Source organism: Octopus bimaculoides, chromosome 1, assembly GCF_001194135.2.
Source record: "Octopus bimaculoides isolate UCB-OBI-ISO-001 chromosome 1, ASM119413v2, whole genome shotgun sequence".
In the NCBI taxonomy this organism is placed as follows: Eukaryota; Metazoa; Mollusca; class Cephalopoda; order Octopoda; family Octopodidae; genus Octopus; species Octopus bimaculoides.
In genome coordinates, this window is record NC_068981.1 from 62929459 (window position 1) to 62939829 (window position 10371).

Genomic DNA, 10371 nt, shown 5'->3' on the forward strand with positions numbered 1-10371 from the left:
TATATATATATATATATATATATATATATATATATATATGCTGTGTGGTTCTAAAATAAAATACCAATAACACTGATAGAGCAAAGCTTTCCAGTTCCTGCAAAACTTGTCTAACTAAGAATACGTATTGAGATATCTTAATACGTAATAGATTCTGATTTCAGAGATCACAAAGAGTCCTTACAAACGAGATCAGTAACCAACACCGAGTCACTTGAACCTATGGTTATATAGAAATTATTAGGTCTGTCCTTTCTCATCCAGTTATTACCTTCGAATTCAATAATAGTTTTCCTAGCGTCTAATATAGTATTTAATTCTTGTCTAGATCATTTAGATTTTTTGATTGTGTTCAACGCCGAAGTTGGTAGCTGTAACCTTTCTTCTATAGAGGCACTAGAAATCCTTGAATGTACATCTAACTTAATTAATGAACGTAGCGAATTACTGATCCGTTTACACTGATTCAATAAAATACTCATAAAAATTCCGATTAGCTAATTAATTAAATTGAATAATGTTTGAAACAGTGTCCTTATACTTCGTGTCAACTATAGCATTATCGCTGGTGAATCTATACGATGTATTTCACATCTCGGATATCCCCGCTTAAATAATTTCTTACGGAACTAACCAATCTATAAATTTAGTTCAATTGTAAATTATCTAACTTCTCTAGCATTACTCATATCGATCTCATAAATTATGTGGTGAACCTTTATTTTAGCTCATTTTCCTTAACTTTGGTTTGTATTTTAGTCATATTCTTATCGTGTTATTCTTTATAATTTTTATCTTTCCATTAATTGCACCACTCTGAGAATATTTAGAAGTAAACTGTGTCTTTGAACCTTTTTGTTTCCATTCTTAACTTCTTACCTCTCCAAATTTAATATAATTTACAATAAATTAGACAGTTCTCGAATTACGAATATTCGTGACCCCAGCGGTTTACAATTGCCTTAGCGCTGAGAAATAATAAAGCAGTCTGTTTCTATATAGTCTTCCTACTTGGGTGAATTTCTGAGAGCGTGTTTATAATTCATTATTGCTGTTTATAATTTATTACTTTGCCTTCTATGCCCTTCTTTCGTTCATTATATTTAATAGGTTCGATTCTGATATGTAAACTAGTACCTTTTTTCGACGTTATATTTTGAAGAAATGATTAGTAAAATTGTCGTAATATCGTATAGTTTCGCATGAATTTTTACATGTTGATTGATAAAGAAATTTCCGTTGATTATTGAAACAATTGTCACAGATTATACAATGTAACACCATTATCTCTGTTCCTTTGTTTACTCTGTTATGAATGTACTAGCCTCATAACCAGTACACTTGCGTAGATTTACAATTTGTATGTAAGGTTATTTGGATTATGCGAACACTTTCGCTTGATTTTATTCCCTATACACTGTTTAAAAATTTTCTCTTTATTTTGCTTAGGAAAGAAACAATGTATGCTCTACTGTGTCAATAACAACGACAATAAAGCTCACCGAATGAGGTATGCAGTTGATGATGGCACATTGTGTAATGCAATATCTAATGATGTTTGTATCAAAGGTGTATGCACAGTAAGTATCAACTTGATCCTGTTAATGTCAATCACTACGCATATCAAAGGACGGATGACATATTTGATTTTTTTTCTTATATTTTTATAATATTGAACACGAATTTTATTATCTAAAGCAAGAAAGAAATCCATATTTGGAACTATTTTTTAAATTGGATGAAGGCAAATTACGAGATCTATACTAGCTAGTTCTGTATTATTAAGTAATTATCTTAGCCGCAAACAGCTTACACTGTTTGCGGCTAAGACAAGTAATTCAACGCCTGAATCTACTTAGCACTAAATAGATACTATAAGTTACTGTATAATTTAATGCTCCATAATTCCACAGTACTGTAAAATTGGCGAGTGTCCCGTACTTGTTTCAGTGCCAACGCTGATAAAATCTACCGGCGATAGATCAACATCCTATTTAATACAGAAATATATTCTCTAGCCACGACACATTCTTTATTTTCTCTCCTTGTTTCTTTCTGTATTCCTTTCTGTGGAAGAGCGTACGCTCGAAACGTTAAACACTTTTCACTTCCCGAGCATTAAACTAATACATCTGTTTGTCTACACCACCTGTCTTCGTCTTTTGCTTTTTTGTGAATTCTCCCTATATTTGTCTTACTTAATGTTACGGAAATAAGGCTTCAACTCGTTCAGTAGTTTCTTAGCAATTTGTAAGGGTTAGATCAGCTTTTATTTTTCATCATAATATACGAAATTTGCTTTTATTATCATAATTATTATTAATATTATTATTATTATTATTATTATTATCTTCTTCTTCCAGCCTGTTGGATGCGACTTACAGTTGAACTCAACAGCAAGATTAGATAGATGTTGTGTTTGTGGTGGAGATGGATCTAGTTGTACTTTTACTCGTACAACTTTCAATGCTCAAGGCAAAATGTACGGTAAGTAAACTTTTACAGTATAATGTATTTAACCTACAAGCTTATCTTAGAAGCTAGCGCTGTCCTGTATTTTTGTGTACATTGTAAAGGCTACATACACTGTTATTCTAATCTAATGCTGTTTCAAGTGCATATTTTCGCTAAATTCTTGCCTGACCAGAATTTAATCAATATATGCATCAATGTGTACATGTTTTGTTTACTGATTTCTATATCAGAACAAATATTTTTCAGTTAAGCTCAGAATATCCGAGGGTGTTAGTCACTGAGAAGACCAAATAAGATCGAAACACCGTTTTTTCACGATCCACAGACGACATTCTGAGCAAACCTTGTGTCTTTCAACACAAGCCACTTCTAGAAAATACTACAGATAGCGCCGTTATGCTTTTATATGTACACATTATTGCAATTATTGTGTATTTTAGTTTATCTTGGATAGACAAAAGGTTAATATTTCCTTTCGAGAAGTTTATTGTCGATCCACTGGGGGTAAACGGCAAAATCCACTTCTATGAGATTTGAACTAAAAGATTCAAATACATATTAATTTGTCCTCCAATTTAATTCCTTATTAAATATCGCTGGGTCTGTGAATGTCAGAATATGTTGAGTGACAGACAAAATGTCTTTGGATATTTGGTTGTTCAGAGTTCGTATTCTTCGAGAGTCGATAACATAGAATTTGCCTTTCAGAGAAGAATACAGTCAACTGGATAAATTTCAATACACAACTGATAATTTTAGATTCATTTACTTATTATATTTGTCAAAGAAACATACTGGAGTTGTTGTTGTTGTTGTTACTGTTGTTATGTTACTTTCGAATGTTGCCACAAGGTCAGCAATTTCGGGGGAAGGGGTTTAGTCGATTACATCGTCCTCAGTATTCAACTGGTACTTATTTTATAGAATCCGAAAGGATGACCTCGGCGAAATTTGAACTCAGAACGTAAAAGCGGACAAAACGTCGTTAAGCATTTTGCCCAGCATCCTAACGATTCTGCCAGCTCGTTGCTTTTGTTACTGTTGTTATCTTTGTTAACATTGTTGTTGTTGGTATAAAACTGTCTGTTTGTAAATCGTTCTAGGCATCGTGGATCTCATCGTGCTTCCAGAGGGAGCCTGTTCGGTAACGATCACGGAAAGGTCTGTAACAAAGAATGCTTTAGCCATTGCAAATGTTGCTCGAACTTACCAATTTAACTACCGAGGAAATATCGAAGAAGGAAAACACGTTCTCAACGGTCAACCGATCAGTTACAAAAAGACACGGGGTTACAATATCTACAAGACAATGGATTCTATAAAGATAGACGGTCCTTTGAAGGAAAGCATTAAGGTGCAGGTTAGTAAGTACCTGGCGTAAATTACGGCCAACCTTTTACATTGTAAGACTTTCTGTTAGTGCACTATATAACAACGGTGGCCAAATTATGACTGGTGTGTCGCCTGCAGCACTCGAAGCAACTATGCTATATTCCTAAGCAGGGTTGGACATCTGAGATATATTTCCTCTAAAACACTATACCCTAAAGATACTGGAATGAAGGAAACTTATGCATACATTTTATGTAGCTACATATACACGCACGCATGCACACATACACGCACACAGTATATATATATATATATATATATATGACCACAATTGGTTCCGTCTGACTGGTTGTAAGGCCTATACATAACTTTGTTTTATATTTTTACATTCTTAAGGTACATTCTCAAGTGAAAGTCACACACAGCATTCTGGATTGTACTATTATACTGGCGTTTGTCAAAAATTTCGGTGTTTCAAGCAATCGTCTTAGAAACAAATACAAGGTTGTCTCGATGTCTCCGCAACGGGATATTCATCCAACACTTGGAATAACCACAGCGGCGATCGATAACCAAACTTAGGGGAAACGTTTGTTAGCTGACATCATTCGTAAATTAAACCCATTAGATTTCGACACGACTATATATTATTGCTGCCGGGCGCTGGTGCACCAATCGTCGTAAAGTCGATCGGTCGTAAGTCGGATAGGTCGTAAGTCGACGACGACCTGTATATATTCATGCAGCTGGGTAGACGGGAACAACCAGAAATGAAGTGCGTTGTACAAAAACACAACGTGCTGCCCGGTCCAAGGGCTGAACACACTATTTTATGAGCCTAACCACGACATGCATTACATACTATATGTAACAAAACCTTAAACATAGATATAGTAACTAATTACAATTAGTTATCTTTTACTTGTTTTAGTCATTTGACTGCGGCCATGCTGGGGCACTACCATGAAGGGCTTTTAGTCGAACAAAATGGACCTCAGGACTTATTTTCTTTAAAGCCCGATACTTATTCTATTTTGCCGAACCGCTAATTTACTGGGATGTAAACACACCAACACCGGTTGTCAAGCCGTTATGGGACATACACACACACACACATATGTGTGTCTGTGTGTGTGTGTGTTCACATATACTACGGGCTTCTTTCAGTTACCGTCTAACAAATCCACTCACAAGGCTTTGGTCGGCCCGTGGCAATAGTAAAAGACACTTTCCCAAGGTGCCACACAGTGGGGCGGAACTCATAACTATGTTGTTGGGAAGCAAACTTCTTACCACACAGCCGCCTTCATTATTCCTCAAGAAATTTGCCGTCCTACTGGTATATGAAACACTTTTACTGTTATTTTCTTATCTTCTTTTTGTCCAACAGCTGTATTATGTCGAACATAACCCAGGAGTTGTTGTTTCCTACTCAAAACCTAAATCGGTAAGTTTAACTTATATCACCTTTAAAAACAAATTACAAACTCTTATGCATGCTTGCTCTAACATCTACTCACAAACAGTGTGTGTGTGTGTGTGTGTGTGTGTGTGTGTGTGTGTGTGTGTGTTATCTTTCGCTTGTTTCAGTCAAAATGCGGAAGTTTGTATTTATATGTATGTGTGGCCAAACAACAACATCAGCAACGAGTGACATGGATATTACTCTTCCAGATGTCACTATCCCGTCTAGAACTATATTAGCCAATACTTCTGTTCTAGCTTCTGTTATTTTTTTTATGACGGGTATGTGTTAGTTGACGGAGATTTTTAGCAGATTGGTTGATTGCGTAATGATTTCTAGTTGACTGTTAACAACGTCAGCAGCTGGGGAATATAGATAGATTGATAAGCAGAGAAAAGACACGTCCAGACAGCAGTATTGCATCGTATACCTTCCACTACTGCATGTCAATGTGTGCAGTAAGATCCTTGAGTGATGCTAGATACGGAATATCCGGAACAATAAAGGTATGGGCCACACTAAGTAGTTTCTCTGACTACTTCGTGCTTCATTTTCTGCTCCGTCAGAGTTGAATTTGTCTTGTACAACAACAACAACTACTATATTTCTTCCCTTACGTTGTCAAACTGCAGTTAAATCTCTAGTTGGACCCAGTTTCGTTCACGCAATACTGCTATTATTAATAGCTATTATGAGATGTCGAGCATTGGCGTCGATAAAATCGACTATCCTCCTCCCCACAAAATGACAGACCTTGTGCCTATAGCAGAAATAATTATCATAAGGCTGGCAGAATCGTAAGCACGCCGGACAAAATACTTAGCGGCATTTCGACCGTCTTTATATTCTGAGTTCAAGTTCCGCCGAGGGCGATTTTTCCTTTCGTCTTTTCGAGGTGGATAAAATAAGTACAAATCAAGTACTGGAATCAGTGTAATCGACTTGCCCCTTCCCACAAAATTTCAATCTTTGTGCCCATACTAGTAAGGATTATTAAAAGTTATTATACTTATTAGCATTACATTAAGGCTAAAAGCGATGGTAGATTGTCCGAATCGTCAGAGCGTCGGTAAAAATGTTTTATAGCTCTTTATGTTCTGAGTCCAAACCCTACTGAAGTTATATCTTTACCTTTTTCATTCAATAGAATTAAATACCATTAAAGTTCTAAGGTCTATAGTTTCAACTAAACCCCTACCCTTGTGCATAAATCAGAAATCATTTACTATGTATCCCGTTTCATCAGATTTGAGCTTCTGTTCTTCTATTTATATTTATGGGTTTACAAGAATAAGCACCAGTCATATCCCCAATCGAGATTTTGCGGTCAGTTTCAGAAGTATAATACTCAGCAACTTAGGAAGATAAGATTTTACTTATACACTCTATCTCTTCTATCTTTTATAGCACAGTAAATCATTTCCTCGTTTGTATCATGGCGTGCCATATTCAGCATTGAAACCTGTGAGTACAGGTTACTTACCACCAATGATATATAAATGGATGGATGTTGTAGAAAAAGAATGTTCAAATAAATGCGGTACTGGAGGTAAGTAAAGTTAGGGTTAGTGTACAGGTATGTTACAATAACAACAACTGTAATGTCACATTGTTCTTTCTTTTTATTTAAATTTTATATGAGATCTTTCAAATTCTATCTCAAAGAATCACTACATCGCTTCCGAAGCTCAGCAAAAGAAGGATAGAAATGTTTTAATACTGGATGATTAATCTTAGACAAATATAAATATGCGTGTGCGCGCGCGCGTGCATGTATGTATGTATATATATATATATATATATATATATATATATATACACAGTTACGGAATGGAGTATGGAAAACCAGGCTGCATATATTTCACAGGGAGTGGAACCTCAGGAGTGGTAAAATCCACATGAGGTGTATACGGCCGGCTACTCTTCGGGCCAAGGATATCTATATCTTGATTAGATATCCTTGGCCTGAATAGTAGCCGGCGGTATACACCTCACTTAGATTTTTCCACTCCTGATGTTCCACTTGCTATGAAATATATAGCCCGGATTTCCCACATTCCATTCCGTAATTCTTGTATTTTTTTTCGTACAATCGGCAACCCTGGTTGCCTACCGAGGAATATAATAACTTTTATCAGCTCATCGTTCTTCGATTAAAGAGAGAAAATCCGTAACCTTCCGTCTTAATAAACCACTATTGTTCCTGAAAGTTGTTTTTTTTTTAATATTCACTATGGATTTCTCCAAGCTAACTTTCTTCATCCACCTCGATCCCTGGATCTTACATATATATATATATATATATATATATATGAAGATCTTAGTGAAATAATCAAGATGATCATTATTCGATAAAGTGCACAATGTATATAACAACATTGATGTAATTGTTTTATTTCAATATTAGTCCTACGGTTGGATCAACCATTTCATTTTATTTGAACACTCGATTCAAAATGCCACACAGGCAGCAGAGACTACTCACAATACCCATCAAGTGTTTGCCAAGGGACCTGTTAATGAACACACAGCTCAGCGTTGATCCTTAAAATGTTGAAGATGAGATTCCTAAAAATCGGGGAAATCACAGACGACTTTCTGCGATTGATGACGATCAATTTGGAGCTATTGTTGAAGCGGCCCCACGCAAAGCAAATTCAGAGATTGCATAACTAGATGTTAGCTATTCGACTGTTGTTCGATATTTTATACCACATTGGAAGTTCAATAGTATTCGACAAGTGGACGCCAAATGAACTGAGTGAAAATAAAAAATATAGCTATTATAAAAACTGCTCTATTCTTCTTTTGTTGAACAATAGCGATCCATTTCCTGATTCCATTGTGACAAAAATGGTTTTTATGTGACGGCATTCCAACTTGTGATTGGAGCAAAGTAAATAAGCAGAACTCTTTCCCAAACTAAAGATGTATCAGAACTTTATGGTTACTATCTGGCTGTTGCTAGTGAAATCAAGTACATCTATTTTTTTTATATCCTGGCAAATCCATTACAACAGAACCAGAAAATCAATAAAATGCGCCGTGAACATAAAATGTCGACTTCTTGCAGTGATCAATCAAAGAAGACCAATTCTTCTCTATAGCAACACCCAACTATATATAGCAAAAATTACTATGCAAGAACTAAATTCAACCTTACTCAGTTAACTCCGCAGTCTTTTCTATAACCAGCTACCACTTTTTCATGCAGCTCAGTAATTTCCTCCAAAAGAAAGTTTTCAACAACTAAACAGCGGTTCAAAATATCTCTGAAGAATTAGTCGGTTGCAGAATTCTGGGGTTTTTTAAGCTATTGGATTAAAAAGATTTGTTTCTGTTTTTGGCAAAAACGTGTAGATTCCAATGGTTCTTTCGATTGATATGAGATATGTTGCTTCCAAGTTGATGGTTAAAAACGGCAATTATTAAGCAACGGTTTCTTTATATATATATGAGCGTATGTGTGTGCACCCCTGCATATATTCATATATATACATATATATCTGTGTTTGTGTACATATATGCATACAAATTTTTACTCGTATATATATAAACACACACACACACACACACACACACACACACACACACACACACACACACGTACATTACGACCTAGATAGCTAAGAAATAACTGATAAGATTAAGTATACAAAGTCACCAATCTTATAAATAAATCATAATGTAAATATTATGTAACATTAATTTTCTCAGTCTGTAAAAAAAGCGGGGTTTTAAGCATTAGATTTACGTTTCTTCACAACATATGTACTAATTCAAATTTGTGTATATTTCAAAGCTTTTTTTGTGTGAGTGGTGGGGGCATATTTTGTTTGGTTTCGCTTGTTTTTAATTTATTTATAACCTGCATTAATATTTCTTACTGTTCTAGGTGAACGTATAATAAATAATAAATGTAAATCTGTGTGGACAAAAGAGGTGGTAAATTCAACTTTATGTCGTTCCTTACCAAGGCCAGCACCTCGAAAGTTTAAATGTCCCAGGAAAGAATGTCCACCCAGGTAAGTACATACACACACACACACATATCACTAACAGACAGACATAGATAGATAGATAGATATTCGTGTAAAATCATGCCTGATACGTTCGAGTACACTTGGACGTGAGATCTTTCGCTGCGAAAAGAGTCTCAGAGAAACAAGGTGGAAAAATAGTACTCGAATACCAGAGATAGAGTAATATGCTTTATTTAAAAAGCAACAGAAATAACACAGAAACTGTTACTCAGTTTCACGTTCCCGTTCGTCGGACAACAGTTTTTGTGATATTTCTGCTGCTTTTTATTAAAGCATATATATATATATATATATATATACACACACACACACACATCATATTTATATGTATATATAATGTTATATAATAATATTTATCACTGACTGATTTAATCCTTCTAGATGGGTAGCAGGAGCATGGACCCTCTGTTCCAAGAAATGCGGCACGGGAAAACAAAAACGCAAGCTCTATTGTAAACAGAAAACAGCTTTGGGTTTCGACAAACATATCCAGAAGGAACTGTGCCTTAAACTGAAGAAACCAGTACGTTCGCGTAACTGCAACAACCAGCCTTGCAAAGCTAAATGGCGTGCTAGTAAATGGTCTTCAGTAAGTAATGAAATGCATATGTTTATTGTTATATTAATTACTAAATATGTTCACGTTTGCGCTAAGAATAACTTAAATAGGTACTGAATTGACTACAAGATATCATAGGCTGTTGAGTTACCACCAACCAGCTGTGGTGTGTCAGCATTTACAAAGCCAAAAAGACTACCACGTTTATTTTCCTTTCTGTTTCAGATATGATAAAATCTAATCCCAGTTCTATACTGGAGTTTAATTGGTCCCGATCCTGATTGAGTCGACTTCATACATTATTGATCTCGCTTCTTTTTCTTACAGCATCATCAATAAATGTGTGGTAAGTAGATTGCTTACCAACCACATGGTTCCGGGTTCAGTCCCACTGCGTGGCACTTTGGGCAAGTGTCTTCTACTATAGCTTCGGGCCGACCAAAGCCTTGTGAATGGATTTGGTAGACGGAAACTGAAAGAAGACCGTCGTGTATATA

The 10371-nt window shown here is 35.6% G+C and overlaps 1 protein-coding gene across 1 annotated transcript in view; it reads left to right on the top strand.

Annotated features, from left to right (window-relative positions):
- Positions 1-10371, top strand: part of LOC106871402 (A disintegrin and metalloproteinase with thrombospondin motifs 16) — a 164846-nt gene that overhangs the window by 137779 nt on the left and 16696 nt on the right. Inside the window, exons 15-21 of the mRNA XM_052967174.1 lie at positions 1450-1580; positions 2364-2487; positions 3579-3835; positions 5198-5254; positions 6680-6821; positions 9168-9297; positions 9697-9904. Of these exons, the coding sequence (XP_052823134.1) occupies positions 1450-1580; positions 2364-2487; positions 3579-3835; positions 5198-5254; positions 6680-6821; positions 9168-9297; positions 9697-9904 (1049 nt within the window). The remainder of the gene's footprint in view (positions 1-1449; positions 1581-2363; positions 2488-3578; positions 3836-5197; positions 5255-6679; positions 6822-9167; positions 9298-9696; positions 9905-10371) is intronic.